The sequence below is a fragment of the Suricata suricatta genome, chromosome 9, assembly GCF_006229205.1.
Source record: "Suricata suricatta isolate VVHF042 chromosome 9, meerkat_22Aug2017_6uvM2_HiC, whole genome shotgun sequence".
Taxonomy (NCBI): domain Eukaryota; kingdom Metazoa; phylum Chordata; class Mammalia; order Carnivora; family Herpestidae; genus Suricata; species Suricata suricatta.
This window is the reverse complement of record NC_043708.1, coordinates 26,485,881-26,505,762: the sequence shown is the minus strand read 5'-3', so window position 1 is coordinate 26,505,762 and position 19,882 is coordinate 26,485,881. Positions and strand designations below refer to the sequence as shown.

General features: G+C 49.9%; 1 protein-coding gene across 3 annotated transcripts; it reads right to left on the bottom strand.

The window, feature by feature from the left end:
• Window positions 1–864: 864 nt before the first annotated feature.
• On the bottom strand, window positions 865–19,876 carry SYNDIG1L (synapse differentiation inducing 1 like). 3 transcript variants are annotated; one of them, XM_029951478.1, is made up of 6 exons: window positions 19,718–19,876; window positions 10,087–10,125; window positions 4,806–4,976; window positions 4,138–4,613; window positions 2,807–2,947; window positions 865–2,649 (listed from the first exon to the last, which is right to left on the bottom strand). In XM_029951478.1, exons 4-6 carry the CDS (start codon window positions 4,552–4,554, stop codon window positions 2,491–2,493), a joined length of 717 nt encoding a protein of 238 aa, XP_029807338.1. In that variant the 5' UTR covers window positions 4,555–4,613; window positions 4,806–4,976; window positions 10,087–10,125; window positions 19,718–19,876; the 3' UTR covers window positions 865–2,490. The 3 variants fall into 3 exon arrangements, with proteins under 3 accessions (XP_029807338.1, XP_029807336.1, XP_029807337.1); XM_029951476.1 differs by lacking the exon at window positions 10,087–10,125; XM_029951477.1 differs by lacking the exons at window positions 10,087–10,125; window positions 19,718–19,876 and adding an exon at window positions 7,199–7,272.
• Window positions 19,877–19,882: the final 6 nt, after the last annotated feature.

Here is a 19,882-nt window from a genome sequence, read left to right as displayed (position 1 = left end):
GGATGGCGCACACCTAAGGACTGTTTGCTGCGGGGGTAAAAAGGCTTGGCCCTTTGTCCCAGTTTGGGTCAACTTTGAAGGGTATCCTGGCTTCAGACCCCACTGCATTCAGGCCTGCTTCACAGTCTGACCTCCCTCTGCCCAGATCTGCTTCCTCCTCCCTTCCTCAAATGACACCCCAGGAGCAGCCCCTAGTATACATCCGGTGCCAGTCTCTGTCTCCGGGGCATCCAGCCCATGCAGCATGTGTGTGCGCAAGAGAGCATAGCTGTGTCTTGCCAGGAGGCCACCTCCCCCAGAGCTTTCCACGCAATGTGATCTAGAGGCCAAGCTGGTCCCTTTGCTCGCCCGGGCAGGCTCCTGGGGGCCTTGGAGGAGGAGAGGATACTTGAGCTTTGGTGCTGAGGCTGGGGCCTGAGGCAGAGATGGCTCCCTCCCCATACTGCCCTGGAGCAGGAGGTAGGAGGGACTTGAGAATGGGCACCAGAGGAGTGGGGCTCCTTGGCGCCCCCCCAGTCCTCGTGTCCCCCCCTTGATAGCTACAGGCAGCTCCAAGGAGCCTCAATCACCCTTCTTCCGGACCTGCAAGCTCTTGAGCCTAGAAGGGATTTTTCTTCAGGCACGGACCTTGTCTTGTCCTGTATGGAGTCAAATGCACACCATCGCTGTATATCCAGGCTACTCTGAGCAGAGCAGTTGTGGGGTGGTGGGCACTCTGGCCACCCTTCCTCCTAAGACCTTCTTGAGAAGACTCCTGGGGGGCCCAGAGCAGCAGACATGTGACTAGAGGCCAGTCCCGGAGGACAGTGGGCTGCAGGCAAGGTGGAGGCAGGTGAGGACACTAAGAGGCCCAGAGGACACCAGTGTTACAGAAATGTTTATTGCAAGGATAAATATATACAATCGTGGGATATTAAAACCACTGATCCTGGGCCTGTGGGACTTCAGGGGATGCAGGGAGTGGAGGGTGGGGACAATGCCAGGTTGGGGACGATGGTGGGACAAGATGGGTCAGTGGTCGATCCACAGCCCTGGGCTCTGGGTGCAGCCTGGGAATGACCAAGTCCCCAGATCCTGCACAGTTAGGTCCTTTGCTTGAGGCCAGACAGGCCTGCCCTCCCAAGGAACCGCCCTCCTGGCTGCCTGGATGCCTCTGAAATTCTGGATGTTCCCAGTGGCTGGAGGTGTTGGGAGCACCTCTGGTGAGGGATGTCAGTGAAGACAGCTGACCCCCAGCATTCAGAGGTGGGACAACATCACTGGTCTTTGAGAGACCTGCTGCCTAATTTTCTTCTCCGAGTTGGTGAAGACCTCAGAAATGGCTGTAGTTTGGCTCCAGCCCAGATGCTCTATGCATAATCCAAATAACTTGGGATACTCCTGCCATGTTCCTATTCAGAAATACTAAGGGTTATGGGGAAATAAATCTTCTAGATGAATTCTCCACATCCCTCTAGACCTTGCTCAAGGGACAAATTCTCCAGGAACCCTTCTGAACACAGCTGGGCTGTGGTGTTCAACAGCCATGCTAGTCCTGTGTCCCTCCCCTCATTTACACTTGACTCTCCAGGGTCTCTCCTTGCTGCTTTTCCACAGGGCTGGATCTAGGGCCCTATGCTCAGTGGCTGGTGGGCTAATGACACTCTCTGGGATTGTATTAGCTCAGGGCTTCCCAGGAGGAGCCCAGAAAAGGATGATGGGGGTGGGGACCAGGGGTGGAGCAGGGAGGCCTAAGTTGTTTGGCAATATTTGAGGACCACTGTCATCACATCTGTCTTTTATTCCTGCACAAGGAGGCTCTAAGAACCTGTCTTGGGTGCAGAGCTTACATGCCTGGAGCTCTTCTTTTCTATCTAGAATCTACAGTGTCTTACAAGTCCGCAGCAGAGAGCCAGAAAGAGCAAGGGGCCCCTGTGTCCCTGTGTATCTCCTTCCTGGCTGGCTGGGGGTCTTGGCCTCATGGGGCCAGAGAGTGGAGAAGCTCAGGTTGTCCCTAAAGCGGAGACTCCAATTAGCCCAAAGAACTGGGTCAGATCTCCTACCCCCAGGTGTCCTTTTATCTCCCAGTAACATCTCTGTGGAGAGGCTGGAAGATTGGGAAGTGGGCTGCTGGCAGGGCAGGCAACCCTTGGTGTGTAGGTGGGGGGCGGGGGGGGGATGCGAGGGGCAGAATAGGCTGAGCTCCCAGCCAGTCTCAAGCCAGAGGTAGGTCCTGCCTAGATGGCTTGGTGGGCAGCTCTATTCTCTCTTGCTTTCTGACATAGCCTTGGCAAGAGGGTGGTAGCCCTGGCTCTGCTCTGGGGCTGGGGGCTGTGGACAAGAATAAGTGATAGTGGAGCCCTGTAGGATGCAGTCTGGGAGGCGTTGCCACAACAAGCCAGAATTGTGGGTTATCTTCAGGGACCAGGGCTCTCCAGAGAGTGTGCAACCCTAAGCCTCACTGCCTCCTCTGGCGGAGAGGGGAGCCAGGGTGCCAGGCTCTGCTCACCACTAGCCATGGCCATTCTGGGACATGTAAGCTGCCAGAGCCACCACCACAGCCACATAGAGACCGGCGCCCACGGCGATGGAGAGTGTGGCCAGGAAGAGGGCCCTGCGGGAGGTGGTGCTGGCCAGGCGGAAGTCTCCCTTGGAGTTGGCCTTGCTGGTCTAGGGAGAGAGAGGTGCTGGTGAAAGGGGATGTTCCCACAACTGGGAATGCAGCCCCAGCTCTCCTGGCTCCAACCCAGTCCTGCACATGGAGGGTCACGCCCTCTAGTGGAGGGAAGGGGCAGGAGAAGATGCCCTGTGCCCCACATGCTCTTACCCCCTGGGAGAAGTAGAAGGCAGCGATGCCCAGGGGCCAGAAACAGCAGAGCATGGAGAAGATAGTAAGGCCCAGGTGGTCCCTGGGGGGCAGCGCCACAAAGTTGTCTTCACTTTCACTGTCTGTCGAGGTCACATCACTCTGCAAAACACGAGTGGGCTTTTGAGACCAGGCCCAGGATCACCAGTGGTCATGATGTGGGGCCACAGGGTGTCACCTGCTTTGTGTGGGAGTGTATGTTGGGCTTGGCCCTGTCTACCCAAAGCCTTAACTGTGGCCCACTGATGCTCTCCTTTGGAATTAGCACAAGCACATAAAGAAAGAATACAAGTATCAGTGTACAGGCATGTATATCATCGGGTAGCAATTGTGAAAAAAGAGAGAGAGTCTCAATGCCCAGTGACCAGGAGATTGAGTTAATATGTGATGAAAGAACATACAATGGGATACCACGAAACACTTAAAAATCACTTGTAGACAAATATTAAATTACATGGAATGATACTGAGATACATTGCTTAGAAAAATCTGGTTATAAAACTATGTACAGCAACATCTTTTTGGGGGAGTAGGGTAAGAGAAAAACATTGAATAAAAAAAGACTAGAACATCATCTATTAAATAATAATGTTCTCTTTCAGTGGTTTTCTATGTTTTTAAATTATTTATCTATGTTATTAAATTAACTCAATTAAGAAAACAAGAACAATAAATGCTATTACAAAATTAAGTCATTGGAGCACCTGGGTGGCTTAGTCGATTAAGTGCCTGACTTCAGCTCAGGTCACCATCTTGTGGTTCATGAGTTTGGGCCCCATGTCAGGTTCTGCATTAACAGTGTGGAGCCTGCTTGGGGTTCTCTCTTTTTCTCCCTCTGCTCCTCCCCTATTCATGCTTTCTCTCTTTCTGACTCTCAAAATATGTAAATAAACCTAAAAAAATTAAGTCATCAACCCAAGTATGTGTTTCTCAAAGTATGGTCAGCATCTGTGCTCGAAGTACCTTTTCTTTGGTAACATAGATTCTTTTTTTTTTAATGTTTTATTTATTTTTGATACAGAGAGAGGCAGAGCATGAGAGGGGGAGGGGCAGAGAGAGAAGGAGACACAGAACCGGAAGCAGGCTCCAGGCCCTGAGCTAGCTGTCAACAGAGTCTGACGTGCGACTCGAACCCATGAACGTGAGATCTGACCTGAGCTGAAGCCAGAGGCTTAACCAACTGAGCCACCCAGGCGCCCCGTAACATAGATTCTTAGGCCCAAGCCAGGCCCACTGAACCTCAACACCTAGCGGTTCGCCTGGGAATCTGCATTTTAAACATATGCACTCACCTCTTCTTCTTCATGGTCATTCTCCTGGCCCTGCAGCTCCTCTTGAACCCCGTAGGACACAGTCTGGATGGTGACATCCTCTTCTCCTTGGCCAGGTTCTGTGGACCGCTCTGTGGGCCCAGCCTGGGGCTCCCTGTTCTCTGTGAAGCTGGTCTCACAGCTGTTTGCCTTGGGTTCCTTGACCTTGTCCCTCCCCAGGAGGCAGGTAGGCCTGTACCAGGCCTCCACAGCCAGCTGCAGGGATCCTGGGTCCAGGAGCTGGTGGGTGCGAGCAGAGCCAGCACCACCCAGGAGGTAGGAGTAGAGTTTCTCCTGGCATGACCAGCTGGGCGAAGCCTCAGGGTAGGGGTAGGGGCCATGGAGAGGGGTGGGGCTCCGAGGCAGCAGAGGGTTCTGCAGTTCACTCAGACTCTCCATGGTTCTGGGGGCAGCTCCAGGGAGGGGAGCCTGGGCCAGCTGAGCTGTCCTCAGAGAGCCTGATGGGCGAGCAAGACAGACAGACAGAAGCTGAGTCCAGGGTGCTGGATGCAGGACTGGAAATGTTTAAGAACTCAGGCCTTCAGACCCTGCCTTTGCCACCGGCCAGCTGTGGGACCTTGAGCTGGCCACTTAGCTTCTCAGAGTGTCCTTTTCATAGTCTACAAATTGGGCATAGCCACAGTACTTACCTCATAGAGTTGGTTCATTCATTTATCCTGTCAGCACATATCGGTTGAGCATCAGCTCCCCGCCAGGCACTGTACAGATACTGGGGACACGGAGGTGAGAAAGGTGAGCAGAGACAGGGAGGAAGATGCACTGTCTTCACGGAGCTCACGGTGGCAGAGAAGACACAAGCCCTGAATGAGAAGGACAGCAAGGGGCATAAGAACATGTAAGGCACAGAATGGACACAAAGGGACAGGGAAGGCTTGGGGAGCTGAGATTTGAAGGAAGAGGACCAGTTAGCAAGGCAAGGGGAGGGGAACACATTTCATGCAGAGGCCTGGATAAAAGACGTTCACTCTGAGAGACTGGTAGAAGGCTGGTGCCTCTCAGGGTAGAGAGGGAGGGGTGATACAGGGAGTGTGGCAAGACCAGGCAGCCCTGTTTAGGCCTAAGAGGGCTTCAGGGGTTTTGGCAGGAGTGATAGGATAGGTTAGGGTCCAGGGCTGTGTGGGGAGTGGCTTGGAGAGGGCCGGGCTGATTGTGACACTGATAGGAGGCTTTGCCATGGCTTCAGGTAAGCTGAGGACAGCTGGGACTCAATGGTAAGGAGATACAGAAAAGGGGAGGAGCCTTGGGAGACATTGACAGGACTTGGTGGCAGGTGGGATACTGGGTTGAGAAAGATTTGTTCTAGGGTTGGATGGGACTATGCTTAGCTCAGAGCTCAGCACAGGCCACATACAAACTGCTGTTGATTCTTTGCAGGGGAGAATGCTTCTTCCCAGTTGTGGTCTTAGAAGGATGCTCCTTAGACTAATCTCCGCTCTAAGGTAAGTTGTAGCTTTGGGAAGTCTGAGGGATCTCAGGCAGGGCTTCCAGGGCACTAAAGTCTGGACTTGCACATCCCAGCTGGAAGTGTAGATACATGCAAGGGCTAGAGTGTAGACACCCTCTAGGACTACTTCTTCCTCCCTCAGCCGGCCCTGAGCACCTGGGAAGGGCACACGGTCGGTGCTCAGAGCTGGCTGAAGGAGGGAAAGGCAGCTTATAAATGTGTGTACAGCAAAGCCTGCACACAAGCTGGGGTGTGGCAGGTAGAAATGGGGTATGGAGAAGGGAGGGGTCAGGTGCCCTGAGGGACCCTACTCTCCCTCCCAGCCCCAGCAAGATGTTGAAGGGTGACAGGTGTCTTGCCCTGGATTTATAATCTGAATATCAGAGAGTCAGTCCTGGCCTTGATACTTTGGGCCAATAATCATGCCCTTCTGGGTTTCCTCATCTGTAAAGTGCAGATGATAATTCCTGCCCAACCTACAAGGTTGTTCTGGGGATCCAAAGAGGTGGCTGACGTGCCACTGTACATGATAAGGGGGAGGGGCTTCCGTGCCACCCAGGGTCATTTCTGGCCTGATGGTAAAGGGAAAATTGTGGGGAGGGATTTATGCCCCCAGGGATCGTTTTGTCTAGGCCTGCCTCCCCACTCCCACCTCCCATCAAGAATCCACAGCCATGGGGTGCCTGGGTGGCTCAGTCGGTTGAATTGTCCGACTTTGGCTCAGGTCGTGATTGCATGGTTTGGGGGTTTAAGCCCCGCATCGGGCTCTGTGTTGACAGCTCAGAGCCTGGAGCCTGCTTCGGATTCTGTGTCTTCCACCCTCTCTGCCCCTCCCCTGCTCTGACTCTGTTTCTCTCTCTCTCAAAAATGAATAAATATTAAAAAAATTAAAATAAAAAAAGAATGTACAGCCAGAGCCTGGCCATTTCTTTTTTTTCCCCAAGAGAGTGGTTGGATTCTAGAAAGTTGGTTTTTGGGAAACCTGAAGACAGAGCATGGCTCAAGGAATAATGGGGAATGGGACAGAGTGAGAGGTGGGGGAGGTCCAGGCAGGATTAGGAGAGGGCATTGAGGGTGGGTCCATGGGGCTCCAGGGTCTCTTGACTGGCCTGTTATGAGGGAGGAGTGAGGGCTATTGCTTGCCTGGAGACAAAGGAGCAAGAGAAGTCTGCCCTGGCCATATCTCAGAGGCTCTGAGCCTGGAGAAGTGTGACTGCTGGGGCTGGGGCTCCAAGAATGTCTAACAGAATCCTGGAAGGACCCAAAGAAGGGCGTGTGGCCCAAGTGTCCAACTCTTCACCCAGGGAGGGCATGGATGGTGCCGGGCTGCCCTGCACCTGGGGGCTCTGTTGGCACATTAACCAGTTACAAGTTCCACTTGGGCTGTCACCCAGCTGAGGAAGAAGTGTCTCCGCATGCAGAGATAGGACATCAGTTCTTGGGAGGGGTGGAGCTCATAAATGCCAGGGTCTCACTACTTCTCCCTCTTCTTTCCTCTTTATGGATCAAAATGCAGGGAACCCCTGGGACTATAATATGTGGACACGTTCCTTCCTGTAGGTGGGGAGCTCAGAGTACCCAAGCCTTGCTGGATCAGGCTTGTGCCTGGGCTCCTCTGGGCAGATTCCCAGCAGGACTGGTCTCTTCTGACCCTGGAGGGCAGTTTTCGAGTGCTTGCCAGAGCCTCCCCCACACCAGCAGATGTGACCTGCAGATGTACAATTGAAGGACACATGAGCATAAGGTTCATGGGTTTGGGAGTCAGGTACACTGGGATTCCATTCCTGTCTCGCCCCCATTAGCTTATGGATCTGGCACCTCGGTTTACCTATCTGTAATAAGAGGGGCTGGATTAAATGGTCACTGATGGTGGTACTAGCACTCCATGAGCCCATAGCCTCAAGGAGCCCTGCAGAAGTCAACTCCCTAACTCCCTGTCCCGGTCAAGACTCAGGGATAGATGAGCAGGCTCAGAACCCAATGAGGTGCCACCTTCGCTATCATGGACCCTCGAGCACATTGAAGGAAGCAAAGTGAAGTCAAGGCATCTCCTTGTCAGATGCACATTGGAGCCATAGCATCATCCCCTGGCTTCCCAACTCCCCCTGGGCTGCCACAGCCTGGCTCTGCCCTCTATCTTGCCCACTGTATGGGATTCTAGGACATGGCTTCCAAAGGTCCCGGCCTCTCCTCTGGCTGGTCTTAATTAATGCCCCCTCTGCTTACAGCCTCAAGGATCCCTACTGCCATCTGCATAGGCAGAGGTATGTGGGGGCCTTTTGGCAGGCTGTATGGGGAGGACCAGCCCCAGGGTCCTTAGAGATAATACATTAAAGTCACCCTGTCCTATGGCCTGAAGGAGGAAGCATAGGAGGCCTTGGCAATCACCTGTCCGATCCCCCAGAAGGAAAGGAAGGATACTTGTGGCCAGAAATCAGGCCCCAGAGCTCTGGAGACTGTAGGTGCACTGGTGGAGCACCTGTCCAGGGCAGGCAGGGACACCTGGGTCCCAGCTCATCCCCCTGCTCTTGCCAGCCATCCTTTCTTGGTCAGAGTATACCCACCCGAGCTACTGAAACCCAAGCCACGAAGCCTTTTCTGGATTACACTCCCCTCTACCACACTGATTATGCCTTTGGGCAGGGGCTTCTCGGTTTCAAGTACAAAGATGTATGATCCTGGATTTCCACAATAGGGACACACTGAAAGCCACCTGAATGTCCAAGAATCGGGAACAAATTAAATAAATTATGGGACGACAATCCAGTGGTACAAGGCCTTCGAACAGATTTACAAAGAGGAATGACATGAGAAAATGCTCACTGCAGATTCAGTGAGAGGGAAGAAAAGAAAATGGTATGTTCATGTAATCTTAACTCGGCCCAGATGTCAACAATGATTATCTCCAGGGGTGGGAGCGGAGCACAGGTGCTTTTCATTTTCCTTTTTACACCATGTTTTTTCTGCTTCCCACATTTATTTTTTACATTGAGCATGTACTTCTTTTAAATCAGAAAAAAAAATTAAGTGCATAGAGTTCTGAGCCGAATTATCTAAAATTCGTTTTAAGGCTTTCCAGGTTTTGGGGTTCCTTCTGGGTTTGAAGGCTGAGCACAGCATCCAAGCCTACCCTAACACAGACAGACAGACACATCCCTCCGCTTCCATAAAGCAATGAGGTTATAGGCTACAGCACCTACTCACAGTCCAGCCAAGGTCACTGTTCTCTAGCAGGTCACGTTCACCCCAAAACCTGCTAGGGCCACACAGGAGTCTGCTAAGCTGACCCCGGGGGCCCAGCACTGAGTCCTGGCCAGAAGGAGGGGGTGGCAGGTCCCCAGGCCCAGGCTCCTCTACCCTTAGCCTCTCCTTACATTTTGGCCGGTTGCTGAGGGCTACATCTCCCTGTTCCTTGGAGTAAAGGATCAGTATTCAAAGCAGAGTAATTTTCATCTCTACTTCTGCCTGATCTCATCTGGGCTGTGTGTGCCTGCTGCACATGTGGTACTGTGTGCCTGCTTACTTGCTGATGAGCACGCCTCTGCCTGTGTGTGTGATGTGTGCACACACGTGCAATGTGTGCACCCTGCTCCAGAGGGAAGACATGAGATGTCTGCAATTATTATTTTTTATTCTTTTTAAATGTTTATTTATTTTTGAGAGAGAGAGAGCGTGAGCACACAAGCAGGGGAGGGGCAGCAAAAGAGGGAGACACAGAATCTGAAGCAGGCCCTGAGCTCTGAGCTGTCAGCACAGAGCCCGAGGCAGGGCTTGAACTCATGGACTGCGAGATCATGACCTGAGCTGAAGACAGACACTTAACTGACTAAGCCACACAGGAGCCCTGAGATGTCTGCACTTCTGAAGCTAAGGAGATTGCTCTAGATTGTACAGTCGGGGAGGAGGTCTGGGCCCCACAAAAGGAGAGGGAGAGGTGGACCTGGGAGGCCCCAGGCCCTGGTTTCTTTCCTTTTGAGCTGAGGACTGAGTTGGGCCCTAACTGCTTTCCACTCCCTGATTTAGAGACAGAGAGCACACTGCCACCTCTAGACGAAGGACAGGACACCATACAGGAATCCACTGGGGTCCAGTTACAGCTTCCCACTAGAGTCTGATTGTTCTGGAGTCCAATCACATGGTATAACATCAGTTTCCTATTTATAAAATATATGGGAGGGTAGAAGGGGTTGATTTTTAATAGCTCAGCTCAATACGACCCTGAGATTCTATTAGGAGAGGAAAAACAATAACTTAACATTTATTGAGCTTTTTACCATGTGCCAGGAACTAAACTGCTCTAAATGCCCATCTGATCCTATCATTTCTAGTGGGAGGGTCACAGTGGAATAGGGGCTTCCTCTACTCGGAAGGAAGTGGCAGACTAACCTATGTCACACCAAACTGGCAAGAACAGTTAGAAAAACCAGGGAAAGATATGAAGGCATCAAAAGGCATCAAAGAATTACCAAGGGAGCAAGAACTTGAGGGGTTAAGTTGCCAAGATCCTAGAGGAAAGAGAAACACAGACAGGTGAGTCTGCCCCTTGGCGCCCCTTTTGTCTTCCAGCAGTATCAGAGGCAGGGGTGGGGTGGGGTGAAGAGGAATATAGGAGCTCAGGGTCTGTTAAGGTGGGGCCCCAGGAAACACCCATGGTTTTCAACAGGAACTTCTTTTGGGGGTATCCCCAAGGAGCAGGAGCAAACCAGAAACAGACTGGCCCTTATAGGCACAGAAACCTGGCTTTGAATCAGCTCCCACCTAATTCGATTAAGGTGATCTGCATGCAGCCTCCCTGCTAGCCAGAATCAGAAGTTGCCCAGGGCATCGGTTCCTGGTTATTAGTGTGCACTAAGATCACCTGCAGGACTTAACCCTGGCTGCTGGGCTCCATCCTCACCATTTAGGATTCGAAAACGGGCCTGAGAATTTGCATCTCTAACAAGTTCCCGGGTGGTGTCAATGCTGCAGGTCCAGGGACCACACTTTAAGAACCGCTCCTCTAATAATCACTATAAGAATAGTAGGGGAACCTGGGTGGCTCTGTTGGTTAAATATTCAACTTTCAGTTTCGGCTCAGAGCATGATCTCACAGTTCATGAGTTCCAGCCCCACTTCAGGCTCTGTGCTGATAGCACAGTGCCTGCTTGGGATTCTCTCTCTCCCTCTCCCTCTGTCCCTTCCCTATTCACATGCACTCAGAGAGGTTAAATGGGGGGGGTCTCTGAGATCACACAGGTGGAGAGTGATAGAGCCCCATTTGACCTAGGTCTGTCTGACTAGAGCTCACCCTGGAAAAACAGCATCAGGTTCAGGTTGGCTGCAGGGGCGGGGGCTGGATTTGTTTTGTCACATGCACTACTGGTGGGCTCTGAAGTGCTTGGGAAGATGCCCTGTAAACCCTTAAAAAAAGGCAAAAGGGACAGTGTGATATGTGCCCAGTAGTTCGAGCATATCCTTGGGATGGGACCAACCTTTAGCAGAACACTATGGAATAATACCAGCGATGTTTGGGGCACCTGGGTGGCTCAGTTGGTTAAGCTTGGCTCAGGTCATGATCTCACGGTTTGTGGGTTCAAGTTGACAGTACTGAGCCTGCTTGGGATTCTCTCTCTCTCTCTCTCTCTCTCTCAAAATAAATAAGTAAACTAAAAAAAAATAATAGCTATGATTTACTGCAGCCCTAGATGAACTAGGTGTTTCATATTTTTCATCTCAAAACTGTACAACCACCAGTGGGGCTGGCTATTATTATCTCCCATTTTTCAGATAAAGAAACTGAGGCTCAGAAAGGTCAGTAACTTGTCCAAGATTAAACAGTGATGGGGACTGGGATTGGACCCAAGTTTAATTGAATCCAAAGCCTGGGCTCTCACTTAACTATGCCTTTCAGAGCCTGCCTGTGCACAGAGGGTCATGATAAATAGTGTGGGTGTGATCGTGCCAAGGACTTGGTCTTGAATAGGCTAAAAATGGAGGCATCAGTGAAGGGAATGGGAAATGGGAACTTTATGAAAAGATTAGGAGATCTGGGGTGATTTGGCAGTCCAGGTGTGGCTCCCAAGATAATCTTGAGGTCTGGGTTCATATAAATAGAGCCATTGTGAGGAGGTTCAGCTGTTGGCCACTATCTCCAGGTGCAGCAACGGCGATTGCTTCTAAACTGAAAGATAAAAGCAAGATCTTCTTGGTAAGGCAGAGGATTAAATGTAAATGATTAAAATCTGGGGGGAAAGGTGAAATCTTTATGATTAGGCTAGATCATCCTCTTGTCAGATAATGTGTAAACCATTCTGCAAACCGTGAAGTGCAGTGACTATGGTGGGTGTTTGCAGATGGCTTGAGGCTGGATTTGATGGTCTCTGGACTAGAGTCTTGGCTGCGGCTTGCTGCCTCTGACAGTAGCGAGAGGAAGCCAGGGGTCCGGGCTCGGGAGGAGGGTGAGGCCAGCAGAATCAGAATGGAGGGAAAATGAGAACTTGGCTTTCTTTGCTTCAGTTTGCCTCCTCAGGGAACTAACACAATTGATTATCCTTTCTCCTCTGTCTTCAGCTGCTCCTCATTCCTGATCCTTCCTAATGGCACTTAAACATATTGTAGTCTTTCTTGCTTAAAAAAGAAATCAATTGTGATGATTGTAAAACCTGGCTGTAAATACTTTGATACGCCTCTCTTTGAGAGGTGGGGGTGGTCTGTGTTTCTCCTTTCTAATCCGAGTGACTGCTTCAGCCAGAGAGCACAGCAGAAGTGACGCTGTGAGACTTCAGAGACAAGGTTATAAAAGGCCATGCATTCCTTACCTTGCTCACTGAGAGACTCCCTCTCCCAACCCTGAGCCACCCTGTCTGTAGCTGGACTACTTTGAGGTTGTCATGCTGGAGAGGTCGTGTGTATAGACACTTTGGTGGATGGAACCTGCTGGGCCAAGCCTTCCAGTCTTGCCAAGATGTCAGACATATGAGTGAAGCCATCTTGGATGCCTCAAATCAGCTCATCTGTCAGCTGGGTACCACTGCGTGACCTCTGTCCCTGCCACACAGAGTGGAGTAATCACCCTGCATGCGTTTCTGATCCTCAAGGTCATGAGGTATAGTAAAATGTCTTTAGTTTTACCCACTAAGTTTTGGTGGTGGTTAGGCAGTGACTGATAACCGGAATGCCTTTCCTCGGTGCCATTTCCCTCCTACAGCTCCTGTCTCCTCTCTCTTTCACTTCACAGCTGTGTTTCTCAGGGCATTGTCTCTACTCACATCAGAATCCTTCAGCTCTCAGCTCAAAAGTCCCTTCCTCAGAGAGATGTCCCTACATCCTCAGTCTAGATTTAGGCTCCTTGTTTATCGGCTCTCCAGGCTCCAATTCCTCCTCTCAAAGAGCTTAGCACAGTCTCCTTTTCTATATGTGTGATTTGTTGATTAGCGTCTTCCTCTCTCACCAAATTGTGAACTTCAAGAGGGTGGAGACCTCATCTTCCTCATTCGTGCAGCACCTTGCCTGGCATATACTAGGCACTCAGTAAATGGTTGATCTCAGGAACAAATGAATGAATCAGTGAGTGAGTGAGCTAGGTGTGTTAAAGCTCCCCCATAAGAAAGGACTTTCCAGGATCTGGGGTGGGTGGAGCATATCTGCATAATTTCTTGAGCAGTTTATTCAGACCAGTTCTTGGGATGCAAGAATAAACAAGAAATGGTCCCAGCTCTGAGGGGGGATACAGACTAGCAAATACAAAATTTTAGTACAATAGATAGAGTAAGTTGTGCGAGCTGAACAACAGTGCTAGAGATGCACTGATAAGGGACTCCTATCCTGAGACAGGAGTGGAGGCAACGGCAGAAATTAAGAGGCTTTTAGAGCATGTGACATCTGAATTGAAACTTTTAAAAAATTTATTTTTTGAGAGAGAGAGCACGCACAAGCAAGCAAGTGAGCAGGGGAGGGGCAGAGAGAGGGAGAGAGAGAATTCCAAGCAGCCTCCACGCTGTCGGCACAGAGCCTGACATGGGGCTCAAACTCATGAACTGTGAGATCATGACCTCAGCTGAAATCAAGAGATGGATGTTTAACTGACTGAGCCACCCAGGTGCCCCTGATTGAATCCTAAAAGAAGAATCTGAGTTATCCAGGTGAGGGCATTTCCAGCTGAGGAAACAGCACAGAAGTGAGAGGTAGTGGCATGGAGGGGAAGCCAGGGTGATTTGGTGTTGATGGAATAAGGCAGGAGAGGTGGGAAGACCTTGAATGCCATGCAGAAAAGCGTTCTTCTGTGGGAAGCAGGGAGCCAATGAGAGTGGTAGCAAGAAATTAACATGGTCATAGCCGGTTATAGAGCACCCTGGCTGGCTGCAGTGGATGGAAAGCATTTGAGGTGAATGAGGGTGGAGGCTAAGAGTCCCATGAAGAGACTCGTATAAAAATGCAGGCAGGAGAGGATAAGAACCTGACCCTGATCTGTGGCAAAAAGGATGAAGATGAAAATTCATACCCAAGGGAGAATCGGGAGCCTGGGTGAATGGAACTTTGTGGCTAACTAGAAGTGATGGAGAGGGAGGAGCCGAGAATGACTCCCAGCCTTCTGGTTTTGTCAGCTAAGTAGAAGGTGATATCACCAACTGAGACAGAAAATCCAGGGGAAAGATTTGCTGGTTCAAGAAGGCAGTCTGAGGGGTGCCTGGGTGTCTCAGCCAGTTAAGTGTCCAGCTTCGGCTCAGGTCATGATCTCACGGTTCATGGGTTCGAGCCCCACGTTGGGCTCTGTGCTGACTGCTAGCTCAGAGCCTGGAGCCTGCTTCAGATTCTGTATCTCCCTCTCTCTGACCCTCCCTTGATCACACTGTCTCTCTCTGTCTCTCAAAAATAAATAAAAAGCATAAAAAAAAAGGTAGTCTGAGGGGGGCCTGGGTGGCTTAGTCGGTTGAGTGTCCAACTTTGGCTCAGGTTATGATCTCATGGCTCGTGAGTTCAAGCCCCACATCCAACTCTGTGCTGACAGCTTGGAGCCTGCTTTGGATTCTGTGACTCTTCCTCTCTCTCTCTGCCCCTCCTCTGCTCAAGCTCTGTCTCTCTCTCAAAAATAAATAAACATTAAGAAAATAAAAAAGAAGGTAGCCTGAGCCCTAGTGACAGCCTCTTCTCCTTCTTAAGTTTCTATTAAAGTGATAAAGCATATATTTCTAAAAGAATGAAATCATACCAAAATTGGAAAACAACAAAAAATGCTATCAGTGGAACAGAAATACTGAGGAATTCCTGGAAGATAAAGAGCAAATGAAATTCCTTGGTGAAGAAATCAGTACAGAGACACCTGCAGCCCCAAACAGAATAAGAAGTAAGAATAAGTCTCACTCAAGGGGGAGGTCTGTTAGAGAAAGAAACTTACCCAACTTCACAGGAAATCCATACTACTTGCCTATGCTAGTCAATACCTTCCTTTATTTGTAAGTCTGAATGAACACCAAAGGATAATGAAGAACAACTATATGAAAATAAAAGGAAAGGATTAAATACACAAATAGAATAATTGACCCAATAAGATCAAAATCATTCAACTTATAGAAGAGATCTCTAAATTTTTTTCAATTCATATCCTCTGGGAGAAAAAAAGAGGGCATTGTAGCCACAAAATGAGAGCACCTGCTATGAAAAAGGAGCAAAGGACATGAAAGTGTTTTGGAAAATGAAAATAACTGTCTAAATTTTCAAAAGTTTAGTAAAGTGTGGTGTCTGGCTGATTCAGTCAGAAGAGCATGTGACCATGATCTTGGGGTTGTGAGTTCAACCCCCATGTTGGGTGTAGAGATTACTTAAATACAACTTTAAGAAATTTAATGGAAAAACTGAATAACAGAATGGACACAGGTAAAGACTAACTTTTTAATGTGAAAGAACAAGTTAATGAAATTTCCTAAGACATAGAGCAAAAAGACAAGAAGATGAAACATGTGAAAGAAAGATAAAAGACATGGAGAGGAGTCTCAGAGGTTCAACATCTATCTAATAGGAATTTCAGAAAGACACAACAGAGACTGAAAGGGAATAACAATTAAAGGAACAGAAACAGGAAGTGGTTCATGAGCTGAAAAAACAAAAAAGAATATTTATATTGAAAAGGCCCACCAAGTACCAATCCGGTATGATGAAACATACACATGCGTGTGTGTGCGCGCACACACACACACACACACACACACACACACACACAAGGAAGAGCAGGATGGGAAGAAGTGGCTGAGTTGGGTCTTGGGATGTTAGGGCAGAAAATCCACCTGACAATTAGATATATGCAGTTGAATCCCTGGGTCATGGTCAGGGCTAGAGAGAGACTTGAGAATTATCAATGGAGCTATGAAGAAGAGCAGAGCAGAGGAGAGGAGAGGGTGAAGGAGGGAACCCAGGAAAGAGAGATAGGAAGGCTGGGACACTTCTCGGCTCTCAGGGGAGGCATTTCCAGGGGACATCAGTATACCTTCTTTTCTATCTACTGTCACCCTGGGCTCCCATAGGCTGGACTGGTCTCCCCCTCAGAGCATAATCCATTGGCTTGGGGATGGGTCTGTGGTTAACAAAGGTGAAAATTACTGGGAGGATTGGGACGGTGGCACCGCTACTCAAATTAGTCCATTTTCAGGCAGGAATCAAATCTTTATTCTTGCTGAAACAATCTGTCTCTTCACTGAAGCAGCTTGTTCCCAACCACTTAGAAGCAAATAGTGCATCTAATGGCAGAAGATAACACACCTAACGGAGAGAGGCAGAGCATCAGGTCCTCACGCCCTGCTCGGTTTGCTTGAAGGAAGGGGTGGTGGGTGCTGGTGGAAGCTGCAGGAAGGAGGGAGAGGAGAGAATAAAGGAGGAGAAAAGAGACGAGAGAAACTGAATACAAAGAGCAGGGATGAGATTAGGGATGAGATTCATCTTTATTGTCCACCACCTTGCAGCAGAGGGGACCTTGCTCCAGGCAGGATGCCTACCAAGCCCCTGAGAAGAAAAGGGGGTTAGAAAATGGCAAAGGTTTAGAGAAATGGGATGTTTCTTCTACTTTCTCCCTGGAGCAGTGTACTTTGGGACTGGAAGTCCCTCTAGGATTCGCAGATGAATTGGCCTTTGAACTTGAAGGTAATTAATAATGTGCAGATGTCTCTAGATATTTTATTCTCTGCTTCTGTCATATGTGTGTCACCCAGCAGAAAGGACCTACAGGTGTGTATTTCAATGTTTCAATCTCTCTCTCTCTCTCTCTCTCTCTCTCTCTCTCTCTCTCACACACACACACACACACACACACACACATACTTTATTTCTTCATGACCATGTTACATTTATCTATTCCTTTTCTTTAGATTCCTCCCCTCCTCACCCCAACCCGTGATAACCAGGATCACCTAATCATGTGCCAGGGCTGACTCTCTTCTTCCTTTTGAGGCATTGCCAAGGGGGTCAGTGTCGGAGTCCAGCAGGGAGTTGGCAGGTGGGCCAGTGGGTAGTTTTTCCTGGTTGCGAGAGGAGCCAGATGTGTCTACCTGGGTGACCAGAGATACCCTGCACTCTGACAACTCCAGGGGTGGAGTAGCCACCAAAACAGCCGCAGAAGGGGTGGTGCATTGTTCTAGTCCCAGCAGGAGCCCAACACCCCCTAGACTAGTCTTGTAGAAAATAAGGCCCCTCTCTATGCCTGCTACGCTGTGCAGTTGCCATTACTTTGTTATGAGGGTTAGTGGCTGTCCATTAATTCTGGAGAGCTGAGTTTTGCCAGTGCTGCACCAACAGCTGGGAGCCAGAAAGTGCTGACATGGGGTGGGGGGTGGCGGTTGATCCCCCACACTGGCTGGGCACTTAAAGGGTAAGTCAGGGGGGTCACTGGCATGGCTTACTCAGCTCTAACCAGTGCCAATTAGCTAAGGGTTTTCTGAACATTGGCTGGGCTTGCCACAGTTCAGGAAAATTATTGTTAGAGAAGCTCATTTTGTTTTTATATAAAAAAAACCAACTCTCCCCTGGAATGGATCTCTCCTGACTGTCGCCTCCTCCTGTCTTCTTAGGAGAGAGTATCCAGCCAGGCAGGGTCCCTAGGAGGAGATGGTTAAGAATTGGGTCCCTGACCCTTGGCTACTCACAAGGGATGTTGTGAGAGGGGTGCTTTCCTGGACCCTTGGCCCGGAGGCAGGGGCCCTCCCAGCTCTGCAACTCTGTACACACTCATGGCTTTCCCAGGAAAATAAAGAGAGGGGGATCTTAAGTAAACATAAGAAATAGAAATGGCTTTTTCAGGATCTTATCGCTCCCTTCTACTCCATTCATAAAATCCAGTTCTCTGCTGAAAGGACATTAACTTAGTCTTAAACCCAAGTTAATGAAGCTGGTATGCTGTGTTCAAGAACTGAGGGATTTGTGGTCTCAAGATGGCCATCAAAGAGCCTCCCAGAACATCAGGAATGTTAGAACTTATCTAGTCCAATCTTTTACAGATAAGAAAACTGAAGCCTACAGAGGGGAAGGAACCTGCCTGAGTCAGTGGCAGATCTGGGACCAAATATGGGGCTCCCGACTCCAATCAAATGCTTTTATTCTGAGATATTTTAACACTCCATTCTCTTACTTTACACCCAATTACTGAGTCCTTACTATCTTCCAGGTGCTATGGGGGAGGGGAGGTGTGCAGGGAGGCAAAGAGATGAAAACAACACAATCCTTGCCTTCAAGTAGCTGTTTCCTTAGATCTGTGATTCTTGCAGAAAAAAAAACACAACGAAAACTGTGAGTCAGACTCTCACCCTATATTATCTTCTATAGGTGATGATGAAAGAGAAGGGGGGAAGGAACCTTTTGGCTCCTCAAGATTTATAAATTGGGTTTCACGGATTCTATGACCCAGGGAGGCCAAAGACAAAGGAAGCCATGACAAGGTTGGGAGAAAAGGGGTAAGGGTAACAATGATCAGACCACTTCCAGCCAGACCGGCTAGTGGATGGAAACAGTGACAGCAGCTCACACTGGTATGATGACCTACAGATGACAAGCCTTCAGTCTGGTACATTGTTTCATTGAGTTCCAATGCAGTTCCTTGAGGTAGGCACAACAGCTATCTTATTCCCACTTTAGGGATGAGGAAACTGAGGTTCAGAGAGTTTCAGGTAACTGGCCTCAAGCTGATAAATGCCATTGCTCAGCCAAGAAACTCCTAGTCTAGTGCTCTTTCTATCAGTGGGGGTGGGGAATTTGTGCTGGGTTGAAATAATAGGGACAAAGCAGTGGTCAGCCACAGTGATAGGCTAATCTTCCTCTACGCAGTTTTATTTTGATCACTACATTCTGCCACTCAGACAACTCTGCTCTGAAGAATTGGAAGCACTTTGCAGGCCTGAATGAGCTCATTCAGCATACTCTTGCCAGAAGGAGGGCAGACTCCAAATGGAGGCTCTGTCTAGGGTGACCAGCATTAGGGCACATAATAGAAAACAAGGCTCAGGTACCCCCACTTTATGCCTTCATGCACCAAAACCAGCCTCCTACCATTAGAGTCAAGAGGGCCACAGGAAAAAATGAAGATATTTCCTGGTATCTCCTTCCTTCCCTGGAGAAATGGGTTAATCAGTCCTAAGGGGCCTGGCACATCCTCTGCCCAAGGGCCATTACCGGGCAAAGAAATCTTGAGGCATGGGGCAAGGGGAGGACCACAGCCACTCCAGTCACCCTGATGAGCAGGCTTGGGGAAAAGAGGGATGCTTAGTGAAGCTGGCTCAGATTTCCCTTATGAGCAAAACCATAGTGGTGACTGGGGTACAGGAGTCTGGGATACTCTCGTTACCGTTCTTTGTGGGCAGGGTGTTTAAGAGCGGTCTCAGGCTGGGGGTAAGGCCTAGTGGTGTGGGGTCAGAGTGCCCAGGTGCCTACTTGGGCCCCAGTCCCACAGGCCCCTCCCAGCATCCCCAGCCTGTAGGGTGAGGGGTAGGGATAGACTTGGCAGTGATCTCTTGCGGAGCGCAAGGTGCAGTCAGCAGGGAGGAAGAACCCCATCCCTGAGAGGAGTCCCACTACGCTCCCTAGCTGGATCCAGCCTTGGTGCCTCGCTCTGGGTTCCCGCTGCGCCCCCAGACGGCCCCTTACCTGTCCCGCCGAGGACGGTCCCGCCTCCTCCGCGGGGTTCGGGGGCCCAGCATGGGCCGGTGAACGACGGCGCCCCCGCCTTGCGACCGCGGGGAAGCTCCCAGAAGAGCGCCTCTGCTCCGGGCCCCGGGTCCCTGCCGCCACCGCCGCCGCCGCTTCAGCACC